General features: G+C 40.7%; 2 protein-coding genes, 1 long non-coding RNA gene and 1 pseudogene across 3 annotated transcripts; 3 read left to right on the forward strand and 1 right to left on the reverse strand.

The window, feature by feature from the left end:
• Positions 1-4,039: 4,039 nt before the first annotated feature.
• LOC131269375 (uncharacterized) lies at positions 4,040-6,672 on the forward strand. The gene is made up of 3 exons (XM_058271724.1): positions 4,040-4,203; positions 5,222-6,443; positions 6,536-6,672. The coding sequence occupies exons 1-2, from the start codon at positions 4,040-4,042 to the stop codon at positions 6,189-6,191; spliced, it is 1,134 nt and encodes a 377-aa protein (XP_058127707.1). The 3' UTR covers positions 6,192-6,443; positions 6,536-6,672.
• Positions 6,673-6,818: 146 nt separating this feature from the next.
• LOC131269184 (uncharacterized) lies at positions 6,819-8,115 on the forward strand. The gene is made up of 3 exons (XR_009178987.1): positions 6,819-7,033; positions 7,124-7,163; positions 7,975-8,115. It is a non-coding gene; the product is annotated as an uncharacterized LOC131269184 (long non-coding RNA).
• A 5,472-nt stretch (positions 8,116-13,587) lies between these two features.
• LOC131269376 (uncharacterized) lies at positions 13,588-16,132 on the reverse strand (annotated as a pseudogene).
• Positions 16,133-17,623: 1,491 nt separating this feature from the next.
• LOC131269377 (uncharacterized) lies at positions 17,624-18,580 on the forward strand. Its single transcript, XM_058271725.1, has one exon. The coding sequence runs from the start codon at positions 17,624-17,626 to the stop codon at positions 18,578-18,580; it is 957 nt and encodes a 318-aa protein (XP_058127708.1).
• Positions 18,581-25,854: the final 7,274 nt, after the last annotated feature.

The following is a 25,854-nucleotide window of genomic DNA, read 5'->3' on the forward strand; positions in this document are numbered from 1 at the left end:
CGCATTTACACTTAAGTTATTATTTACATTTATAAATTTTAATACAATAGTTGAATTAAAAACCGGATTAAAAGCATGAATTAATTCGTCAGTATATTTATTTACTATATTAAAACTTCTTCTCGTCGAACAAACCGGCGTTACTTGTTTTTACTTTAATGCTGTTGACTTTCTAGAATAACAAAAATATGCTATATGCATTTACATTAAAATTATTATTTACATTCTTTCATTTTAACACAATAGTTAAAAAAAAAACGAATTAAAAACATGAATTAGTACGCCAGTATATTTATTTACTATATCAAAACTCCTTCTCGTCGAACAAACCACGACAATGACCATTTTTACATACGAATAACGGTCTTTTTGTAATGTCGCAGAAAGTTGCGACGAAAACGTTGGCCAGATTGTCCAACGCTGCGACCCAGTGCCGGCGGGAGTTTCTGCGACACTTTTGACATGCAAGATGGCCGACTTGGGCTACTTTTGATTACTTTGACACTTCCGGTGAGCACAAATCGGTCGCAGAAACCCCGGTCGCAGAATTGTCGCAGCGCCGTGTGGACGGATGGTCAGATGGGATTCGAACCTTGAGATTTCGCCAAACGGGATTCGAGTCTTTTAACCGTCACCCGTTCAACCGCCTACCCGGGTAGTTTTTTGAGTTTTGTTTTGTTCTAACTTTTGATTGGATTGACGTATCGGCATGAAATTTTCAGAATGCCTAGAAAAACTCATTTTCTATCGTTTTGCTTAAGAAAAAAAATTTTCCAAGGAATTTAAATAATTTTTATTTGCGTTTTTCGGTTGATACCCCTCAAACGTTCAACCGGACTACCCGGGTAGTCCATACATTTTGTATGGGAGATTGCATTTTTCTGTACTTAAGACTTAATAACTTTTTATCCAGACGTCGGATTGATTTGAAATTTTCAGTGAAGATACTTGAGGGTGTTTTCTAAAATATTCTATAATTTTTGTAATTTTAAAAATTCATTAAGTATGTTTATTCGGGGTTCCAAAAAATTTCACCCTTGACATCTTCAACCACCTACCTATTTTATACCATATATTATAAATGAGGGTTTGCTTTTTTGCATTCTAAGGTGTTTAATTTTGTTCCTAGAAACTAAATAGGGATGCTTGAGGGATAGTAACATTAACCGAACACATTTTCAAAATTTTGGGTGATCTTAAAAATTCAAAGAGTTCTTTTATTTGCCGTACAAATCCATAATCTTAAGTAACTATGTCTTACGTCTACGTTTGAAATCTAAATCTTATACTAAACACAGTTATAACATACAGTTTTGTTGTAGGAATGCTCTACACAAACTGGTTTTTGGCATATTTCGCATGCTTTTCGAGTCGATCTTTTCATTGTGCACAAATGACATGCACCTTTGTGCTTAATTCTCCCTGTTGCATCTCGAGTTTCCTGGTTTTGTATGGAAGTGTTTTGTTCTGACAAAGAAGGTTGGCCTAGCATACATTCTATTGCACTACGTGGTCCGAAATGTTTCATTAGCTGAACGTTTTCCGCACGTTTTTGAATTTCCGGCATGGATAATTGTTCGCTGAGTTGTAAAAGAAATGGTCTTCTGTTATTTTTTTTGTTTATATGTGGATTATTTTGTGAATATATAATAAATGCCGCGAATGCTGCTATATCTAGGATATTGAAAAAAAATGCAAGAGGCCATCTTTTAGTCTTTCTCTTTGTAGTATATTCGTTCAGATTTTTATCCAAATTGTCCACCCCTCCTTTGTACTTATTATAGTCATATATCATTGTTGGTTTTTGTTTTGGGCCTTGAACTTCTTTATCATAGTGTATTGTGGACAAAAGTACAACACACCTATTTTTTTTGGGAATATATGAGCACATTGTAACGTTTTCGCTAAATCCAAATAATGTTGATTCAACTTCTCTGCCATATGGGTTAGAAAAGCTAGCTGGAATAAAAGTACGTTTTTTGTTTACTGTACCCAATAAAGCTAATTTATAATCTAACATCAATGAAATTGCCAAATTAAAACTAGTAAAAAAATTGTCACAAATAACGCTACGGCCACTACCTCGAAACATATTACATAACTGTTTCACAACACGTTCCCCTTGATTATGTTCTCGCTGACCAGATGGACCCAAGCCCGTATAAATTTCTCCATTGAGAGGAAAAGACGAAATGGCATCGCACACCCACCACACTTTAATTCCGTATTTGGCAGGCTTGGACGGCATATATTGGGTAAACCCAGTACCACCGCGATAGGGAAATAGCTGTTCGTCTACTGTAACATTAGATCCTGCGACATAACTGGCTTGGAGGTTTTTAATAAGCATTTTGAAAATATTCGATATTGCCGCAGATTTATCGCTTTTCTTACGTTCAGCGCGCGTTATCCCATTATCAAAACGAATGAAGCGACTTATTTCTTTAAAACGGTTAAGACTCATTGCTGCTCTGAAAAGAGGATGAGAGGTAGTTTTCCACATATCATCTGGACACACATTATTGGAATGAGTAACTCCAGCCAGTAATAAAATTCCTAAATATGCATCAAATTCAGCTGCACTAATCGGTTTCATTGCCCGAACTGTTGTTGATGGGTTTTGGGAATTCATTTGCTCAACATATTGCCTGTATTTCCTGTTTGACTCTCTAACAATTATATCGCAAATTTCAGGAGAAATTAAAAGTTTGAAAGTGTGTAAAATACTCAGACCATGAGTTTTACGTGTTGGACCTGAAGATGGAGACCGAAGAATGTTGTGTGCTAAAGTTTTTCTATGTATTGATGGTTCACTTGACCAAATAGTGTGATCTTTTGCAATGTATCCATTTGTGGCTTCTTGATATTCACTGTTCATCTCAAAATCATTTTCACTGTCAGTTTCGATTGGATTATACTCAGGTATTTGTAGCTCTTCGCCATCAGAATTTTCTTTGTTGTCCCAGACGAAAACAGTATGCTGCTCTTCCTCAGCTATTTGAGAACCAAAACATTCATCATACTCTTCATCATCACTACTTTCCAATAAAGAAAGGATTCTTTTTTCGTAGAGTTCTCTATCGTTTTCACTAAGGTTTTGAACTTCCTCGATAGTCAGCCATTCGATGTCGTCCATTTTTCGTTATTTTCTAAAAAATAATATTTTCTTTTTATATTTATTCAAATTTACATCTACATTGTTACAAAACTTACTTTGTTTGCTTTAATTCTAGAATAGCTCAATGATGAATAATAGATGTATCAGAAATCAGTTTTCAAAACACACAAGTGAACTTCGTCCTTACTCGTTCGAGTGATGCAAACCAACTAACCCGCAAATGAAGGAAAACTATTGAGCAACGATTTATTAGCGGCACAAGTTTGATCGTGTTTGAAAATTTCTTCGAATTCGATAATGCGTAGACTCTTTTCACCACGCATACTACGCTATATATGGCATCACTTTGCATGCTATTTACAACAAACCGACACTGTACGTATGTATAAGAGTAAGAGTAGTGAAAAAACTACTTTCCTGAAATTATGAAATAATTCTGCATCTTGGCTTAAAATTAAACACCTTAGAATGCAAAAAAGCAAACCCTCATTTATAATATATGGTATAAAATAGGTAGGTGGTTGAAGATGTCAAGGGTGAAATTTTTTGGAACCCCGAATAAACATACTTAATGAATTTTTAAAATTACAAAAATTATAGAATATTTTAGAAAACACCCTCAAGTATCTTCACTGAAAATTTCAAATCGATCCGACGTCTGGATAAAAAGTTATTAAGTCTTAAGTACAGAAAAATGCAATCTCCCATACAAAATGTATGGACTACCCGGGTAGTCCGGTTGAACGTCTACGTATGTAGGTTTGGTTGAACGGGTGACGGTTAAATTCGTGTAGGGATCGAATCTTCGAATCTTCCGAATCCCGATTCTGCCAACACTAGTTCATCTGTCATTCGGCATTTCAGCGCCATTTGGAATCTGGAACTCGAAGCTTATTGTGTTGCCGAAAATCGTTTTCAACTATGTCTGATCCCACGTGCTTCAAATTTACCACGACTAATAACAGTTTTACGTTAGACAATGGGAAAGATGCTCGTTCGTTGCTGCAAACATTCGGACCAACGTACCAGGTTTTCGTTGCACCCTACGCCCCTGACGTTGTGAACGTGAAATACAAGAAAGCGAGGTAAGATCGTTGATCGATGCGGCTAACCTTACTTGGTTGATACTACAAAAGATTTACACGGAATTCACAGTTCTGCCAAGAATGCGAAGAGGGCATTGGCGGATGATCCAAGCGTTGTTTCTATAGAACCAATGGACAACTGGCCCTTTCATAACCGAAGTGTCCGCACCTTGTCGAGTGAGCAGGTTTGTATTTCCGAAGAATTGAAACTATGGTAATCTTGCTTATTTTGTACTTTGTTTTTTATTCATGCTAGAAATCAAAATCCAGCTCAAAATCGTCTGATCCCGTGTCGCGAGATAGCATCATGAGGGAAGATTTGCTGGACGGATGCGTGAAATGCCGTAAGATTGATGCGGGTTTCATGTGCGGCATTTGTTTTGCTTCGTACTGCAGCCAACAATGCCGCGATGCTGATTTTGCCAAACATCGCAAAATCTGTATGGCGTAAGTAATGGAAACCACCTTCCAATCTAATTTCCGATTTATGTGTATTTCTCTTAAAATGTGAACTTGAATGTTTAAAGTGAATAATAACCCAGTTCGAAGTCACGCAAATGGAGGTTTGGGTAGTGAAGTAGGAAAGCCTAATCTCCAAGAACACCAAAAACCCGACACAACTAAACTGTGGTTTCCTAGCTGAATTCCCCACTTTCACACATCGTTTGCATTCAGGAAATAATTGTTACTGTTGCAAATCGTTTTACGCGAAAGTAAATTTTGGTCGCTTGTGGATGCGCCACAAATTTAGTGCTTTATTTGGCGATCGATTTGCAACTTGAATGGAGCCTTCCTTTACAATTCTCCCGCTTTTATACTCCTACCTTGGGTAGGCGTAATCCTTAATCGGTGTAATCGGTGTAACTACACCGTAGTTTGCGCCGGCTTGTTGACGAATGTCAGCAGTATCAACCCTACCTTGTTTCCATTCGTGACAATTACCATTTTCTTAGTTGTTAGGGATTCTATGGACATTGGAAACTTTTTAAAAATATGTTGTAATGTTTCTCATTGCCAGACCCTTGTTAATAAAACATCGACCGCACCCAAGTTTGTACTCCGATGGAGCTGCTAATGTGGCCGTGTCGAATGGTCCCAAGAAAAACCCGACGACAGAGAAACGCGTACCGCAAAAAAATATCGAAAACGAGCCACAAGTAAAGCAGCAGCCGCAGCAAGAGCAACTCCAAAAAACAAAACAGGATTTGAAAGAGCTACAGAACAAACCGCAAGCTCCGAATCCTCCGGAAAAAAAGTCGAATCGTGCTGCCGTGCCGGAGAATACAAAGAAAGCGGTGCATCAACAACTACAACAGCGAGAGCAGAACCAGGGGCCCAATCCTACAAAAGCATCCAATGCTTCTCCGCAACAACCATCCTCGACGCTATTGAAGAGAATTCAAAAGAAGGCAGCGACGACGAAGCGGACCATTGCGTTCGATCCTTTCCCGCCGGTTGGCAGCAAGGTGGCCATTTCGTCCGTTTCGAAGAAATGGCTGCACATTCACGAGGTGTACGGTGGGAATGATGATCCGTTCCTGAGTTACATAACGCGTTGCATGAAGCATGCGGATGAGATAGATGAGGAACTGCTGCAACCACCGCAAGAGGGTGACATTGTGTTCGCTCCGTTTGACGGTTATTTCTACCGTGCCGTCGTCACGAAGGTCGAAGGATACAATGGTACCGTGGTGTTCCCTGATTTTGGAAACTTGGTAACCCTCCCTTGGCGCCAGATGAAGGAAATTCGCGACGCTTCTGTGAAGTATGCCAACTGCCTAACGCATGCCGTTGTTCTTCGTGAAGGAGCGCCGTTTACAAAGGCTGTGAAACATTTCCTCAACGAGCTGGTCGAGGCGCACCAGTTTGAGTTAATGCTTGTGGAGGACGGTCCCACGTCGGGTGTTAAAACGGTGGAGTTGCGTCACGTCGAGTCACAGTATCTTTTGGGCGCCAAAGTGCGTTCCATGACAACCCCACGGCAGTGAAAACGATCAAGCTCGAGGCAACGGATCAGTTTAATCGGAACGAATACTTAGGAGAGCCCGAACATAACTATGGATGTTTGGTAAACTTCGAAGGCGCCTGGATCCGGGCGGTCAAGCTAACTGCGGACTGTGAAAATCAATTCTTTTTGATAGACCTGGGACTCTTCTCCCAGCTTGACAAATCGTGCCCCAAGCGCCGATACACCTCAGGGCTCACAAGGAAGCTTTTCTGTTCGGAATATCATATAGAAAGTAAGTAGTGATTCTTCTCATTCTCATTCAGATTCTTTAACCTGAAGGTATACTTTATGGAATAATTTTTCGTTCTTATCTGTTTTTTTTAGATACTGGATTTCTTTATGAAGGTTAAAGCAAAGGTGTACTTGGATGAAGAATCTGAACTATTTCGTATGAAAATCATTTCTATCATTAATCGTTAAACGCAGAAAACATAAAGCATTTTAGTGACATAGATGATGTGATGAAGAATCTGAACTATTTCGTATGAAAATCATTTCAATCATTAAACGTTAAACGCAGAAATCGTAAAGCATTTTAATGACATAATTTTCTTTGTTTCAAATGTTTATCGTTAAACTTTAAATTTGATTCATTTACATAGAATTTAATATTTGCTCCAAATTTGATTACAAATTTAATTTTTGCAAGAATCTTCCATCTTTCTTTTTTCAAATCTTATGAACCCCGTGAAGGTTCGTTAGTAAGGATGTTAAATGAAATAACTATTAAGAACTTCATAAGTATTACGCGATTATAGAACGGCTTGATGCTTTTTGCAACACTTGAATCATGTAGCAGCAGCGAAAATCAAAGGGAATGAAGTAAGTAATTTAACAGCTAGCAAAAATAGTTATTCTTATTTTTGTATAACATTGCTTAGAATTTACTAAAGTTTAATTTGTTTCTTTTAGCTCTGTTAGCACACTTCAGACAATCTTTTGGCGGCTTTCGGTAAGTAGGATTTTTGAATTCTGATTCCCTTGTTTTTATAAGAAGCGAAAATTTGGAAAAGTAATGAAGAGTGAAAATTCATTCATTATGGTCAGTGTGCTTTTCAAAGCAGTATGTAAATTTTAATCATTGTATAAGCATCGGAAAGCTGCGGGTAATCAAGTCAATGAAAATTATTACTTTGTACGGTCAATTCGTAGAGCTTGTAGAGAAAATGCATGGTTGCACTCTGCTGCTTCCGAGATTAAGTTTGCAAGTTTGAATTGTCATTGAAGTGCTTAGATAAGTGACTTGCCTGATTCGTTACAATGTCATATTTTATGAGCGATTTGTTTTCCTAGTTTCACTTCCATGCGACGCGCATAATATCAGCAGAAAAGTTAAAAAGTTTTGATAATATCAAAAGAAAAGTATTTCATGTACACCATGTTTGCCCGTCTGATTTCTTTTTCTGAAGCCTAATTAACCAGTTTTTGCTTTGTATCAGCTGTGATAAAACTTCCTAAATAAAACTATGATAAATTTTGGTTTCATTTGTCTTAAGGTTTCATCATTTCAATTGTTTGTCTTTGTTTCAGAGTTTTTTAACCGTGATTTGTGAATAAGTTGCTAAGCTGCAGTATTACTCAGCTATAAGATGTAGAATAATTAGTTTATCTGAAATCTAGATCAAGCACAGACTTACTTACTAAAAAGGGTTGTTACAGTAAAAGGATCGAACTAATTGATGGTTCATATCCGCCTATTCCCTTTTTTAAATCGCCTTCTAAATACAAATACAAACAAAACTTGTTTTTTTTTTCTGTTTCAGCTTCTGGTTTTTAATTGGTTTGATGTGATATTGGTCTAGTGATCTTACTTTTGCTTATAGGTTTTCATATGGATTTTCTACGTTTTGTTTCTCTGGGCAGTTTATTTTGTCCTACCTTATTTTAAGGTATTTCAGTGCTGAAATGTGATGTAAGTATTATACAGTCATATTGTATATTAGTATATCTTAATAAAGGTTAGGAATTTCTATTTTCTAGATTATATAACTGTATAACGTGGACAAGTGTTTATTTTCCGTCAGTGTGATGCAGTTATGTTTAGGTTCATGGATGAACAAAACAAATATCGCATGGAGCGATGAAAACAAATATCGCGAAAACAAACGGTGAGTGGGATTTGTTTTTTATATTTTTTTATCAATCTTTGATACGCTGATAAACATTTGACTATGGTTTTGTCGAACATTACTCGTATGATGTTAACATGTATTTAACGCCTGTTCAAGTTGCTATTATAACAATGATGCACTTAATTCGCTTTTATTTCCTGAGACATAGGAAATTTTTCATCATTGTCAACTTATTCGAGACCGCCATCTGGATTTATCCAAAATTATGATCTAGTTTAATATCCCGTTGCTTGATTTGCTTTGAATTGCAATTGTATAGTATCGCCAATTGTTAGAGCTGATGAAAGTTGCATTGATTTTTTCCAAATTCAGCAGTGCAACGACTTTTTTGTCGTTTTACTTGAACTTAATTTGCTCTTAAATGTTGCCCGAATGCATCTTTGTGATCTTTTTGATCGCCCTTTTGAACACGCTATAATTTTGTAATTTTTGACGATTCTTCCAATCCGTAACCGGCTATGCACTTATGAATCATTCCGCAAATTTTGGTATGCACCTCTGCATCAGTTCGTGTACTTTTTCATATAGGTAGTAGCATACATTTTATTCCGCGCGATTGTTTCTTCTAACTGGCGTTTCACTTTAAGGCACGCCAACACTCCTACAATTGTGCTTAAACCGAGCAAAACAATGAGGCATCACTTAGTTATTTTGCCCATTGGCTTTTCGTTCTCATATATATACAGACTGTGTGTATTTATTATTATTTAAAATAACTGAGCGACAGCTTGCCAGATGTCAAATGTCACCTTTGGTTTCCGTTCATTTTCATCCGCAAAGCCGTGCAAGTGTAACTTCCAGGAAAAGTGATAGTGAAGAACGGTGTGTGAATTAAGTTTGTCACGGGAAATGGCGCACACTATTTGGCATTATTGAAAACAAGCTTATACTAATAGTTCCGTGCATTCTAACACGTGTGTGTGCTTTTGTAACTGGATTACAAGATAATTGAGTGGAAAAACATAGTTCATTTACTATTGCCGCTAGCTACGAAAGTTGATTGTGGTTACTGTGATTGCTTTGTACACGATTTGAAGCTTTGAGATTGGTAACAAGAGAGAAGATTGGTTTATGTCTTGTTGAATCATATTAGTACAACCTAATTTTTTCGTTCCTCAAAGTATGTGTACTTGAGAAACGAATGGACAGGATGTCTATCTGCATTGTTCACGTTTCTTTGAAAACAGATGCATTGTCCATTCTGTTTCAAAACAGAAATGACCGTTTGATCATTTTAGTGAGTGTATGGTAAGTATAGAAATAAAATGTGTATGAGTATGATGTAATACATTCTTTTTTATTTTTCTCCGTTGTAACACTTGGATAACTTGCGCTTTTTACCTAAAACTAGCTGCTCTCACCGAGGTTCGCCGCGAGTACGTTCACGAGCATAGCAACTAGCAATGGTAACGAGCAATTACACGAGCATTCCAAAGAAAAATAAGGCCGATATTAATCGGTTACGAACGAACAATCGAAATGGTAACGACGTATCGAACAAATAAAACAAATGTTCTATTTACACTAGAGCTACCGCGATTTTTACGCTTGAAACCTTAGCGCAAATTATTTTCAATATTAAAAAGAAAATTTTATGTTTGAATACATAAACATGAACATTCCATTGGATGCGTGAAAGTTACGCATTAACATTTGGTGGAATTGTTCAGCCTTAAGAAATAAATTTGATTGAAAAAGTACCTGACCAGTCAAAATGGCTGGTAAGGTAGTTCTAGTGTTAAGCAAGCCGTGCATCGGTGTGCACGGATATGTTCGTCTGCCCGTCAACATTGTGCAGTCAAATACAGATGAAGATCTTCGTCTCCAATCAACAAAGTGTTAAGCTTAAGCAAGGGGTTTAAAAAAGTAGACAATGATGCAATTGTTGATTATTGTACAAGCAGAATGGATACGAGGCAGTTCTGTTTAATCCACGAATAAGATGCTTTTTGCAACACTTCAATCATGTAGCAGCAGCGGAAATCAAAGGGAATGAAGTAAGTAATTTAACTTTATTCTTATTTCTGTATAACATTGCTTAAAATTTACAAAAGTTTAATTTGTTTCTTTTAGCTCTGTTAGCACATTTCATGCAATCTTTTGGCGGCTTTCGGTAAGTAGGATTTTTGAATTTTGATAACCTTGTTTTTTATAAGGAGCGAAAATTTGGAAAAGTAATGAAGAGGAAAATTCATTCATTTTGCTCAGTATGCAACAGCTTGACAGATGTCAAATAAGACACCTTTGGTTTCCGCTCCTTTTCATCCGCAAAGCTGGAGTTAACGATTCTGGATTTCGGGGTTGAAATCAGGTTCTTAGAGTTCTGTGTCTTTACGACGTTTATTATTCGACTGGTGTACTGAGAGTGATGTCGCTTACAATTTATGTCCTATTTATAAGTTACATTCTATCAGGAACGGAGTAACGAGGGAAAGGGAAGGATTCATCTTATCACAGTTGGAAATAAATTGTCTACTCCCTTCTCGAGCTCTTTTGGTGCCCTCGCACAGCATGCACCTACACGGTCGAGCTGTGTGGGGGCGAGCATCTGGCTATCGAGCCTTTTCCTCCTACTATATGTTGCCCTTATTGGGCCGCATTTTCAAGTTCTCGCCCACGCTGGGCTTGGCCTTCTTCCCGTCTTTGCCTCCGATAAGCCCGCTGGCGGGCATTTCGTTGGTTTCGTCGGGCGTTGCTGAGTCGCATCTCAGCGTCCTGAAGTGCTGCTGCTGTTGCACCCTGCCGATCCGGCGCTGCGTCGTGATGCCTAAGTAGCGCCACGTTACGCGCCATCGTCGCCGCGTAGATCCCGGGTGGCATCCGACGCTGGCGTCTTCGGAGCCGCCTGATTTTGGCGAGGAGCTGCCCCGCTCTTCGCCGGAAGTCGCGCCTTGTTGTCTCGTCCATGGCCTGGATTCTGGCCCGTAGTGTCGGGTCGCGTCCAAATCGGCCCGTCCTGGAGCGATCCTGGGCCGTTGCCCGCGCCGTCGCACTACGCCTAGCGGCGGCCGTCTCGCGTTCTGCTGCTGCGCTGCGCTCGGCGTTCCAAATCCGCTGGAGCTCGGACATAATCAGCCTAGCCGCCTCATCTATGCGGTCCCACGACTCCTGGCTGTGAAGCAGGTGCTCGTTGATGTTTTCTGCCGTCACGGCCAGAAGCAGTCGCTCCCGCACCTCCGCGAACCGTGGACACTGAATAAGGACATGCTCAGGCGTCTCGTCGGTGCCTGAGCAGGCCGGGCAACCCGGGGATCGGGTGAACTTCCTGGAGCACAAGTACTGACGGAAAAATCCATGCCCCGTCAGCACCTGGGACAAGTGGAAGTTCACCCGTCCATGTTTCCGGGCTACCCACCGCTCCACGTCCGGGATCATCTGATGGCTCCAACGAACGAATCTGCTCGAGCGGACTGGGTCCCGTGCCAATGCGTCCCAGTCCCGTTGCCACCTCCGGAACGTTTCCGCTCGCTCCTCCTTTCGGATCACTGCGGGAGCACCGCCTGTCGTTCGTCTCCGCTCATGGCAGCGATGGTCCTCTTGTATAAGGTCCACGATTGGCGGCAAGCCAGCTACGACGGTGGCGACGTCGTACTTAACAGTACGGAAAGTACTAGCCACCATCTTTGCTGACCGGTTGTGGACCTTATTTAACTTGCGCCGATTAGTCTGCAGCTCCGTTGCCTTCCACCACACCGGGGCAGCGTATCGCATGATGGAAGTTGCCACACTGGCCATGGTGCGGCGTCGAACGCTAGACGGTCCACCGTGGTTCTTCAGGAGGTATCCTATCGCCCTGTTGATTTTAGTAGCCTTCTCGGTGACGGCCTGCACGTGGAAATTCCACGACAGGTGGTCCTCCACTTGGACGCCGAGGTATCGTATGTGGCGCCGCGAACGAAGTATCGTCCCCCCGATGCGTACCGGCACCCTCGGGTGGCCCCGCCGCAGACTGCTGATCATCACTATCTCCGTCTTTTGCAGCGCCAGAGACAGCTGGTGTTCTGCCATCCACCGCTGCACGAGAATGACGGATTGGGTAGCCAGCGATGATGCTTCCCTTGGCGTCCGGCCGGGAACCGTAAGCACTAAATCGTCGGCGAATCCCACTATCTCCACCCCGGGGGGTAGCTGCAAGGACAAGACACCGTCATACATGACATTCCACAGGGAAGGCCCCAGAACGGAGCCCTGTGGAACGCCTGCAGTGATGTGTCGGGTCACCGTCCCGGCGCTCGTTGTGTAGTGGAGTACCCTGCCGCGGAAGTAGCTCCCAATGATGTTCAGGAGCGAGCCCGGAACACCCTTCTCCTGAAGCGCCTCTCCTATCCTGGTCCAGCTGGCCGAGTTAAAGGCGTTGCGCACGTCCAACGCGACCACCATGCAGCAACGTCGGTCTCGCTTGTTGGTGCGGTTGAAGGTCATCGCGCGTGCCCCGGCCTTCACCACCTCCTGGATCGCTTCCACCGTTGATCTCCCCTTACGGAAACCGTATTGCCGGGGAGAAAGGCGTGGACCGTCTGGCAGTGGGGCCTCCAGATGGTCGTTCAGGCGATCAGGGACTATGCGTTCGAACACTTTACCGACAGTGTCGAGCATACATAGGGGCCTAAAGGATGACGCTTGGCCCGGTGGTTTCCCCGCCTTGGGCAGCAGGACCAGTCGCTGGGTCTTCCACTGTTCCGGAAAGCATCCGCTATCGAGGAGGTCCTGGAAGATGCGGCGAAACGTCCCCGGGAACTCACGGATGGCAGCTGCCACTGCCCCATTCGGAATTCCATCCGGACCCGGAGAATCCTTCCCAGGTACACTGCTATGTGTCCTGGGTGCCGGATGCATCTCAGGTATTCTTGTAGGCAGGATATTCTAATACCCGAGTGTCTGGAGCCGTGTCGCCTGGACGGTGCAGGATGTCGACGGTGACCATCCCGTGCTGGAATAACCCGAGCGTCTGGAGCCATGTCGCCTAGCCGGTGGAGGATGGCGACGGTGACGGGTAGCCGTCCTGTAGCCTGTGGTGGAATAAGCCGTGCGTCTGGAGCCGTGTTGGGTAGTCGGTGAAGGATGGCGATGGTGGGAGGTAGCCGTCCTATAACTTGCCCTCTCTAAAATTTGAGGCTCCGTACGAAAAAGTTCCATCATTGTCAGCGGCTGGTAAGATGAACTCTTGGATTCGCTGGACGCTAGAGATGTTGGATGTACTTGATGAGTGTTGACGATCAATTCGGTTTTCTTGTTGTTCCGAATTCAAATCAAGTAGCATACTGACATGACGATGATGCACAGAAGTGGCATACCTATTAGGCTTGGAAGCGACCATGCCGTCCATGTGATGCTGTCTGTCTCCAGCCGTATCTGCCTCATCTCGCTGCGTAGCTCGAGATGTAGGGAGTGAAGATGTTCTAGGCTCAGGTTTAACATCTTCTGTGGCTCGATGTGTACGCCGTAGATTGGCAAGCTCAATGGCGATCCCGGGAACTCCGTACGAGAAATGATCCAGTTAGGTTCCTCCTTTCAATTCCACATGTGGAGTCCAGTATGAAATCAACGGCCGAATTGATTATAATGTGTGTAGCATCTAAGTTGATTACCTCTTTTTCGGCGGTATCAACGAAGAAATTACATGCTGGATTCCTGCTTTAAATGATTTTGGGAACACATGACGAGTTGTCTTCCTTAAGGTCATCCATCTTATAGATCATTTTTTCCAATGTTGTTACCATGAATGCTTGCTTATCGGAGGATAGGTAGAGGGAGTGTGGAACATGTATTTTCTTATCTCTATTCGTAACCGAATACACTTGAATTTTTTTTATGATTCAATCCTTAGCTTCGAACTGCTAATTATGAACAAAATTTCGTTATTATCCGTCACTATCTTCGTGTTTATAAATGAACGCGCCTCGGTTGTAGTATGAATAGTTAGATTCTGTTTTCGCACGTTTCTTACAATCATATCCATTTCTTTTCTATTCAAAATACGAGGGATTGTTACTCCCAACTTCACTAAGACAATGCTGTCTGTAATTAAACTTAATTTTCGGACAGGATTTTCAAATTTAATAGAATATTTAGAGAAAAAAATTCTATTTAGGTATCTCTCGTGATTCTCAACTTGACTCGAATACGATCTAAGGTGTCCGTGAGCTGCTGTGAGTGGTCCCTATTAATTTTAACTTGTGCTGTTGCGTCCTGCAACAGGTTTTCGGTCAACTCTTTTTCTTTCTCCTTCTTTCTTCTCCAAAACACGTTTTTTAAGCAGTGGTATTCTTTATTTTTGTTCTAGAGTCCCAAACGCTAAAATTTACGTGTTCCTTTTTCAACTTATTTTGATCGAAAAAGCCATTGTCCCGGCTGGAGCCCCTTTTATCATTTTATCAGCCGCGCCCGTCAGCTGGTCGTCAATTTTCTTTCTGGTCTTTCTTGGATGGACCCTACGGTCTTTGACCAGCTAGCGGACGCAGCTTCTCACCACTACTACTGCTTTCTGTTGACGGCTCCAACCGATTCAATTTAAACTTGCCTATCGGACCGTTGTTTTCACAACATGTGCATTGTTATTGTTTATGAGCTCATTTATGGAAGAATTTATTAATCTTAAATCATTCGCAGCAGGTGTACCTGCTATAAATTTCCATACCGTACCTAGTGTTTCCCATCTTTTAGTTCTTCGTATAGGGAACATGTTTTTCAACATTTCGTACGCGTTCGTTAATTCTTCTTCGATAATCGTTGTGAATTGTGTTTCAATTAGGGAACTAAACAGGAGAACTAGGCAGGATCCTGCGAATAAATAATTAAACCTTTTTAATTTTAATGTCATTCTTATGTACTCTTCTTCCTTGCTTTGTTGTAACTGTGGTTCTATTTATCTTATCAATATCCATTTTCTTATACGGTTTGGCATGTTTTAATCTTCTTTTCGTTTTCATATAAGCCATCGCCTGGTCTGGTACAATAGATTATTGTTTATCCCTTTTGTAATATTTTACATCTTTTTCTTGTTATATCTTAATATTCTCTAAAACTTTTCCTAATATTTTGGGATTATTATTTGTTGGTGTTATAATTTTAAATGGTGTAAACTTCGTGCAAGAATGAATTGAGCTGTTATATTTGAATAACGCTAGCTCCATGATTTCGATCGTAGTAATGCTTGGATTCTCGGATTTTGTGATCCGATAAATTTCCAAAAGGGTTGAATGGAATCGCTCAACAATGCCATTCATCTCACTTCTGCCTGTTGCTGTTACATAAGATTCTAAATTGTAAATGTTTAACAGATTTGTCATTTCCCCAGAATTAAATGATTTTTCGCCGTCCATTACCAACATCTTGGGTGGTTTTATTTTCATTATCATGGCTTTCAAAGCGGGAATGATATCCACTGTGGCTCTAGATTCTATTTTCCTTGCCTGTGCATACTTTGAAAATTTATCTATGCACGTGAGGAAGTAGTGATTCTCTAAGAAAATAATGTCTATGTGCATTATTTCTAAAGGTTCCTTGGGTAATGGGGTTTTTTAAATTGGTTGTTTTAAAGGGTTTCCGTCATTTTTACATTCATTACATAAGCGACAGTTCTTTATAAATTGTTTCACTTTACTTTATTTTCTTAAAATTTTAGCTTTGTTTCCCTCCAATCCGCGATGGGCTTTATTATGTTCATCGTTTATAATATCCATCTGTCTGGTACTAGATTCTACATCCTCTAGTTTTCTTTGAGTGAAACGTATTTTCAAAATATTTGTTGGCTGAAGTTTTTCTTGTATACTTCCTGTATCTTACTCATTAAGGATTCTGAAGTGAAAAATCCGTTCAACTTCGATGGATTAAAATGGTCTTTTAATAGTTTTAGTATATTTAGTTCATCTGTGTTTTGTATTTTTACTGATATCCGTTTAAAATTTGGGAATGGGTGAGATATTTCTACATTATCTTGTCCTTCTTTTAAAATGACTTGGTGCCTAAAGGCATTCAAAGGAGCCTCTGTTGAAGGAATGTAAAAGGTATCGCTCTCTTCTGCAGAATGTTGCGTAGCGGTCATTGAATATACTGCTCGACTTAAGGCATCTGCAACAACGTTCGTTTTTCCAGGCTTACAGCATTTTCCGGCTTTTTACAGCATTTTCCGGCTTTTTATTCCAAAGTCCCATCAAAACAATAACAAGTAGCAGGTTTCATCTGACAAGTTGCGCTCTATAATGGCAACAACGCATCATCGATGGCATGGCAACATTACCGTTCTACAAAGCCACATTCATTATCTAACATGTTTCATTTTCATTTCAAAAATGATATTAAATGTATGTTTGATCCACTATCTATAAAAAATGGAAATTCTTCCGACACTGTCCGCCAAATGATGTATGGGAGGAATGGTTTTACCAATTTGCGGAATGGTCTAAAAAATTCGTTTCAGCATATCCATGGGTATACGCTTCGTCCCTTGGTGGCTGCATATTGGACCGTTGTGGCTGATATTTCTGATTATAATCAGCTTCGGGCCTTGCTGGTGGACCTGTATTAGAACCTAAATCTATCAGATAAGCTGATATTTGCTGTGAAGAAGCAGGCATAGCTCTTTTCTGATCCGGTTGATTTGTAAAATTTGTTCTTAAGGATGGATCCACCTCCATTGGTTCTGGGTATTGTAGATTTCGGGAAGGATTTTAATTTCCATGATTTGTGTTATTATAAGGCTGCGTATAATAATTTTGAGCCAAGTTATTTGGAGGAAAAACATATCTTTGATTTGAAAAATTTCCCGTCTGTGGATACATATTAGGGTAAGTGCACCCATAGTGGAGCTAGTACCAATAGTGGTTGTAGTGGAATAAAATCCTAGTTGTACGCCGATATATATACGTTACGGCCCCGGACGTTATATACGAGTAGTTGTAAGATAGTGTAAGATATAAGTGTGCGTAATGATAAGATTAGATTGTACTTAGTCGATAAGCATCCCAAAAAATATAGTTCAGTTGATTCTCGAAGCTCGAACGAGCAAGGACCATCTCATAACTGGCGCAGCCGATAACCGTTCCATCTGGAACCCTGCATAACGTTATCCTATCCCGGATTATTCCATCCCTGAGAGCATATCAGAGGACTTGCGGAGGAAGCAGCAGATCCAGAAGAAACGCCCCGACCATCGGGTTACAAAACGACACCAAACAGCGAAAGCAACTTAATACTCAGAACGCTCCAGAGCACGCGCTGCAGCACCAAAAGAAGCAGAGCAAATATTCTAGCCGTGAGTAAAGTGCGTTTAGTGGAAATAATGGAACCAAACTATACTCAGGAAGAGTTGCTGGAACACATTCGGCAACTCACTAACACGCAAAACGAACTCGTCAGGGAAATGAATAGCCTGAAAGCGAGGTCAAGCGAGTCTATTATAAATTTTAGAACGCCGGACAGCATCCGCTATCTACCCACTTACGAAGGTAAAAAACACGAAACCCGCGCGTGGATCGAGGACGTAGAGAGTGCGCTCCAACTCTTTGACGAGTATAAGAATAGTGCAATTTACGACCAAATAGTTAGGGCAGTGAAAAGCAAAATAACCGGAGAAGCTAGAGAAGCAATCATTGCCGCCGAGAATGTTAGCACGTGGCCCGAGATAAAGGAAGTATTGCAAAACTTCTTTGACGATAAAAGGGATTTAGCTTCCCATTTGCAAACCCTTTTCTACGAAAAGCAGGGAAATAAGACCTTGCTAGAATATTATAATAACTTAAAAAGTGTTTCATCTAAAATAAGGGCAATCACCGCAGTGACCGAAGAATATAAAAATTCTATTGAAGGGGTCCATCATTTAATTGGAGTTATCACACTCACACGCTTCATCGATGGCCTTGAGGGATCGTTATCCTCGTACGTTAGGTGTAGCAAACCGAAAAATATAGACGAAGCGTATTCAATATCCGCAGAATATACTAACGCTGCATACCGAAAAAAGTTAGAACGCATACCGATACAGGATCGAAAACAAAAGCCGGATACATACGAGCTACCGTCAACGTCGTACGGATCGCGTAAGATACGACAAAGTCCAAAGCCTTTACCTGGAAGGTACGAGCCCCTACAGATTACGGCTAGTGATGCCTCAATGAGAACCGTGAATTCTAAAATGCAGATAAATAATAACGATGTAGAACAATTTGCAAACACAAACGATACGGAACTGGATGAGCTAAATTTTCGCATGGATCAGAAAAAAAAGGAAGAACTTTGATAAACAATAATTTTATTCCCTATTTAGAAATATTCACAACTAAGGGAGTTCTTAAATTTTTGATTGATACAGGCGCCAACAAAAATTATATATCAACTGCTCACGTGAATCTACAGAACTGCAAAACTGAAAAAGATATATTCGTGACAAACGCCAAAGGCAAACACACCATTACAAAGTCAGCATCTTTCGACGTATTCAATATAAATAAGAAGATTAAATTCTATATTTTCGATTTTCATAATTTTTTTGACGGCCTAATAGGGTATGAAACTTTACGAGACATACACGCTTCACTGGATATAAGCAAAAACACTCTCAAAATAGGAAGGAAAATATTGCATCTCGAGAAAAAGCACCTCTCACAAGAGACATGCACTCTTAACGCCCAAGAAAGTCAACTTATTCCAATACTGACAGAAACGGAAGGCGACTTCATTGTAAACGATGAAATAAATCTTAAGGAATTGCCAATCCTTCCCGGCATTTATAACAGTAAGGAAGGTAGAGCTATAGTAGCAGTTAGAAACAATTCTAACGATAACATAGAGATTATCTACAAACCGGGAAAGGAAAACGTAGTAGCGGATGCTCTATCTCGAATTAAACCCAATGAAATCGATACGAGTAAATCCGCTACTAACGAATTTAACGTTAACGAGAGCGATATAATGACAGTTCACTCGGCAGATACGAGCGATGATCATTATATGCGCACAAGCGAAAGGCCAGTAAATTCGTTTAAAACCCAAATTATTCTCAAAATAGGTGCAACAAATTCGGAACAATATGAAGAAATTTTTCCCACATATCATAGATTCACGATTTGCAGATCGAATTATAGAGAATCCGATCTGGTAAATATTATTAAAGAAAAGGCCAATGCAAAAGGGATTAGCTGTATCCATTGTCCACTATCTTTGGTTCAATTGATACACGAAACATATCGCAAACATTTTTCCCAAAAAAACGCTTTCAAAATGGTTTACTCTCCCCGTTTGCTCACCGACATAGCAATGGCTTGCAAGCAAGACAATATCATAAAAATGGTACACGAGAGAGCCCACAGAGGAATAAAAGAAAACGTCGCTCAAATCCTCGGAACATATTTTTTCCCCAATATGAAAAAAAAAGTTAGAATTTTTATAAATAACTGCATAATATGCAAGCGATGTAAATATGACCGAAAACCGCCTTAACTAACAATTAATCACCTAAGGTAAAGTCGAACGAGGACGCTCGAAAGCAACAGGGGAAGCGTTACGGCCCCGGACGTTATATACGAGTAGTTGTAAGATAGTGTAAGATATAAGTGTGCGTAATGATAAGATTAGATTGTACTTAGTCGATAAGCATCCCAAAAAATATAGTTCAGTTGATTCTCGAAGCTCGAACGAGCAAGGACCATCTCATAACTTATACAATAGCGTTATTTGTTCTTCTATGAAATGTTCTTTGATCTTCTGCGAAGTGTTAAAAAGATGAACCATCTCATTCCGTAATATAGAAGCTCCAAAATTCATATTTTCTAAACAGGTTGTCCCAACATGCTACATTCCTTAAGAATCTATAACGTATATCATGATTTCCTTAAGGCTATAAATCACTACAAAATCATTAAAACCATATGATTTCGCTACTTACATAATCCAATATAATTGATTTATACGAACTTAGTGCATTTTAGCATAATTTTATTATATTTTTATAGTTTTTACTATAGTGCCACTATAGGCACAAAAACCCAAGTAGTTCCTATAGTAGCCATAGGTTTTTTCACAAGTATATTTCAGTTTTATTCCGGTTTTGGCTAATATAATCCGGTAAATTTAGTGATTTTATTCTGTTTCTACAAAATAAACAAAGCGGAACTGGAGATAAGGCTCAGCAGAAGAAGCAGAGGAAAGAAAAAGAAAGCGGGCGAAGGATACGCTATAAAGCATATACTATAGTTTTAGCTGTAATATTCAGAGCATTTTTTATGAATTTAAATTGAACATATTTCGATAAAACAATACAGTCTTTTCAATGACAACGCATTGGTCAAGGAGTATTTTACCGTTCTGTTTGAAATATGCTTCAAAAATAAGTTATAGTCAAAATATATCCAAGTTTTTCGTACTACCACCACTATAGGAACACGATACCACAACTATAGGAACCATACCACCATAATAGGAGCAACCGACTAGTAAGAAAAATACGCTTTTTTTCGTGTATTTTGTATGGTTTACGGTAAAAATAGATGTTTTTCTGAAGAAAAGTCATGTTTCGATCATAATTGATTCAAATATGTAGAATATTGTGTTGTTAACACTCATAAATTACACCTATTTGGTATTTACAGTACTAAGTGCACCACTATTGGTACAGTTACCCTATACCCATTGTTTCTGTTTTGGGGAAAACGACCTTGTCTAGATTGTCCTTTGTGAAAATTATTTCGTGGGTACTGCTGGGGTGGTACCATGTTGTTTTGGTTACTGTGGCTGTGCGAGGCCTGGTTAGGTATAATGCAGTGAGCTTCATACATGCAGCACCTTTGGAACGCATCTGCCAAGCTCTTTGGCTTATCGTTATTCAAAAGGAAGTTATTAAAAAATGTTGCATCTAAACCTTTACATACTGCCATTATTGCTTGATCTGCATATAGTGCTAAAAAGTGCGGTCCAGAAAGGGCATAGGCTGTATCCGTTTGTAATAATATCCGGATAGCTTCGTAAACCTCATGAATCCTTACGAAGAAGCTATGGATTGATTCATTCTTGTAACGATGTATGAGCTGTAGATCCCGGCATAAAATTTCTAAACTTCTCCTATCTTTATAGTGCAGAAGAAAATTAGATTTGATTGTCTCCCAGTCGCTTAGAACAGCGTTGGTACCCAAAAGTTTTGCCGCTTCTCCTACAATTTTCCTTGCTATTGATCTTAAGAAATTTTTTTTCGATTGGAAAAGACTTCAATCGAATATAATATTTTAACAACTTCTTCAACCTGGCATACCCATATGATAACATTACCAGTTCCATTGAAGCTTGGTATGCTCTGAACGAATTCAGGCACCCTTCCGGTCTCCAAAAACTCGCTTCAAGTCATGGGGTTATCGTTATTTTGATTCATTCTATGTGAATTAACACTTTGACGGTCGGACAATTTACGGTGCCGCAACGCTTTACGACCGGCACGTTTGCACTACTTCCTCCGTATCTGGCCGCCCTGTTTGATCATTCTTTTTCAATCTTTATTAGAATTTACCTACGAACAGTTGTGAAGTTTGTTTACTTTCCATTTGATATTTGTTTACGTCCAGTAGTCTGTGGTGCGTGTCAAGAGACAGCGTTGACAGCACACCAAAATGATGTGATCGGATGCAAACTGAAACGGAGCTATTACATCTATAGATGTACCCGGCCGTCAGAGTGTTAAAAAGCTCCTGTCTCCAATAGCGACTTGTTTTCATATGAGTGGGATAACATGTAATAATCAAGGTACGTTGCGTTTCTTTGTATGTTTAAAATAATTTCGGGTTGCTTAAATTAATCGACTCACAGTAACCAGAGGAGATAGACCACCATTTATAATCTGGCCTCGTGAACTCGGTGTGATATTGCCGACACGTTGGAGTGGTCCCGTTCGATGTTTCTACTAATTGTCCTCGGCGTTCTTCTCGATGTAATCGCTGAAGTGCAGGTGGCGGTGAAAAAGCGCAGGATAGATTTAACTTAACTTTCACTGTTTTTTTAGTGTACTGCCACTTCACTGTCCGAATGTCCAACCTATTCGGGCGCCAGTTAACGTTCCTGGATTTCGGGGGTGAAATCAATCACAACGAGGTTCTTAGAGTTCTGTGTCTTTTCGACGTTTATTATTCGACTGGTGTACTGAGAGTGATGTCGCTTACAATTTATGTCCTATTTATAAGTTACATTCTATCAGGAACGGAGTAACGAGGGAAAGGGAAGGATTCATCTTCAGTTACACTGCTATGTGTCCTGGGTGCCGGATGCATCTCAGGTATTCTTGTAGGCAGGATATTCTAATACCCGAGTGTCTGGAGCCGTGTCGCCTAGCCGGTGGAGGATGGCGACGGTGACGGGTAGCCGTCCTGTAGCCTGTGGTGGAATAAGCAGTGCGTCTGGAGCCGTGTTGGGTAGTTGGTGAAATGATAAATAAATAAAATGATTCGCAATGAAGCAATCGATGAAGCTGGAACGCGCTTCAAAGTTCAAACATTAAAAGTGTTCAGTGTTTCTCCTATTCGAGATGAAAAAACTACTACACAACGTTACGGAGCTGTCCGATAGGCTCAGCTGTTGGGACGACCCGTTGGTTCTGTTCCAGTTCAGCGACACGCTGGAAGTGTGCAAGAAACGTTCGCGGGCGATGGCAAGCTGCGGCCAATCTACGTCGACAAGCAAACGGAGCAACAATACAAAACAAAACCCTATAGACACATGCTTCTGCTGCCGCTCAGCTCCATCCCTTAGGAGTTTAGTTAAGGGTTTGGCTATTTTATAAAAATCCTTTATAAACCTCCGATAGTATCCCATCATTCCTAAGAATCCTCTGACCTGCTTAAGATTTTTGGGTTCAGGGAATTTTTTTATTGCTTCTATTTTTTTCTCGTTTGGTTTTATGCCTCTGTCTCTAATGATGTAACCAAGAAATTCGACTGATTTATGCAGGAATTCTGTTTTGTCCAACTGGACTTTGAGGTTGGCTTGGTGAACGGTTTTTAGGACGATTTCTAAGTTTTCCAGGTGTTCTTCGAGGGGTGTTACCTACGACTATTACGTCATCGATACAAACGAAACATCGTTTACCGATGTGGTCTCGCAATACCTTTGAAAAATTGCGGGCGCGTTTTTTCAACCCAAATGGCATACGAACGAATTCATATTTACCATAATTGACTGAGAATGCTGTCTTCTCGATGTCTTCTTCTTTCATTTTGATTTGGTGGAATCCTAACGCGAAATCGAGAGTAGCAAAATAACTATTGCCGCCTAGTTGGTCTATGGTGTTAGCTATTTCGGGCATGGGGTATTTATCTGAAATTTTTTTTTTTCATTAATCTTACGGTAGTCTATTACTAGTCGGAATTTTTTTTCACCTGAAGAGTCCATTTTTTTGGGGACAACCCACACAGGTGAATTCCATGCTAACCTAGATGGTCTTATTATGCCATCGTGAAGCAGCTTTTCTAATTGCTTCTCTACTTCTGCCTTGTATGCTAGTGGGTATGGATATGTTGTTGTGAGTATGTGGATAGTTGAACAAGTTAGCTTCCTGTCAGGATTATAGAAAACTGGTTTGTGTTTATGTTTATGTTTATTTGTTTATCTTATTGCTTGCCTCTAGGGCTATGCAAATACTGCTTAAGATTAACACAGGTATAATAATACTTTACTACATTGACTTAGACAAATTGAAGACGGCCAGAATGGTACTTGGTTCGATATCTCGCGTCAGCCAGAGCGTGAATAAGGTAAGGAAATAAATGGAAGGAAAACTTCTAGGAAGGAAGTGCATGTGCTGCAAGGAAAGAGCGGAAGGCAGAAATGGAGTGCTGGAAATCGAAGTGGTCAGAGCAAGCATTGAACTGTCGCAGACATTCAAGCAGGGGATCGTCACTACCATAACGAGTACGGCGGTTGGGAAGAGCCAATGGGGGACGAGTTCTTAAGGATCGGGAAGGGACATAGAGTGGAATTTGTTGGAGTAAGGAGGGCGCATCAGTTGTACCCAATAGAAGGCCAGCAATCAGTAAAGCCTGAGTATGTGCCCGCCTGGTCTCCAACGAAGGAAGGCCCGGAATTTGACACCTTACCTCGTAGGGCGGGAGAGGAATGTCATGGTTCGGTATAATGCGGCGAGCTGCAATACGGGTAAAAAGTTGTTGCACCCTTTCAATCCTAGCGATCCAGGTAACCTCCTTCGGACTCCATACTACGCTCGCATACTCTAGTATTGGGCGAACTAGGCCACAATACATTTTTTTCAAACATTGAGGATCCGTCAGTTCTTGAGCGAGGCGGCGGACAAACCCCAATGTTCTTAATGCCGAGCTAATCACCTGCGCGTGATGTTTATGCAAGAAGAGTCTAGAGTCCAATATGACGCCCAGATCCCGAATTTCAGACACCTTTTGGATAGCGTGTCCGTTTAGAGTGTATTGTCCCATGTGCGGTAGTTTAGAGCGAGAGAAAGAGATAATAGAAAGAGTTTTAAGTCATTTGCAAAGAGAAGATGACCATTAGAGGGAAGAATTTGACAGACATCATTAATAAAGAGAGAGAAGATAAGAGGGCTTAGAACACTACCCTGAGGAACACCTGAAGGACATCCAAAAGCTGCTGAACAAGCATCGTCGATCTTGACAACACCAGTACGTTGGGACAAGTATGACGTAAACCAGGTGCATAGGCTGGGCGTAAATCCCAGTTTTGCCAGCTTGGCCAGTAGATCGGATGGCAGACACGATCAAACGCAGCCTTAAAGTCAGTGTATATGGCATCCACTTGACCACCACGATCAAGTTTCTCCAATGCAGCTGATACGAACCAAATTAGGTTCGTGACAGTAGAGCGGCCTGGCATGAAACCATGTTGCTCGTGGCTAATATAAGCTTTGCAATCATGCAGTAGTGATGGATTTAGACTATAATTAGACACTACTGTGTGCGACCCTTTTTTAAATCGTGGCATAATCCAGCTAACCTTCCAGATTGCAGGAAAGCTACCTTGTGAAATAGAGAGAGTAAAAATTTTGGAAAGTAAAGGAGCCAGAATATGGCGGCATTTCATTAACACAGCAGCTGGAATGCCGTCTGGGCCAGGAGAGTAAGATTGGCGCAGTTTGGACAATGATTTCAGGACTTCGTGTTCCGTGATTACCGGACAAGAAACAGAGATAGCATTCTCAGGTGTGAGAGCTAGACCAGTCGAAAAACCGCCAACAGGCGCAACAAAGGCGGATGCAAAATGGGCAGCAAAAAGGGAAGCCTTATCATACGCGGTGGAGGCTGAGTTCTCACCCAAAGTCAACAGACGGCAGAACATGTGACCTTCTACGGGAATTAACGAAGCGCCAAAAGGAGTGAGGGTTGGCATGGAAGCGGATTTGTAGCCTCGCTTTGTAGACCCGATACCTAGCCCTGTTGTATATACGACAAGCTGAAGCAGCATGTATTTGTATAAACGTTTGCTATATTCAGATGGTCGACGACGAAGGGAGCGAAGATAGCGGTTCTTATCCCTTTCAAGTACTTTAAG

Source organism: Anopheles coustani, chromosome X, assembly GCF_943734705.1.
Source record: "Anopheles coustani chromosome X, idAnoCousDA_361_x.2, whole genome shotgun sequence".
NCBI lineage: Eukaryota > Metazoa > Arthropoda > Insecta > Diptera > Culicidae > Anopheles > Anopheles coustani.

Excerpts from the sequence above, each read along its gene's own strand:
- LOC131269377 (XM_058271725.1), top strand. The coding sequence starts at position 17,624 with ATGGAACCAAACTATACTCAGGAAGAGTTGCTGGAACACATTCGGCAA.
- LOC131269375 (XM_058271724.1), top strand. The coding sequence starts at position 4,040 with ATGTCTGATCCCACGTGCTTCAAATTTACCACGACTAATAACAGTTTT. Across the intron at positions 4,204-5,221 it reads GTGAAATACAAGAAAGCGAG|ACCCTTGTTAATAAAACATC; the intron begins GTAAGATCGTTG and ends TCTCATTGCCAG.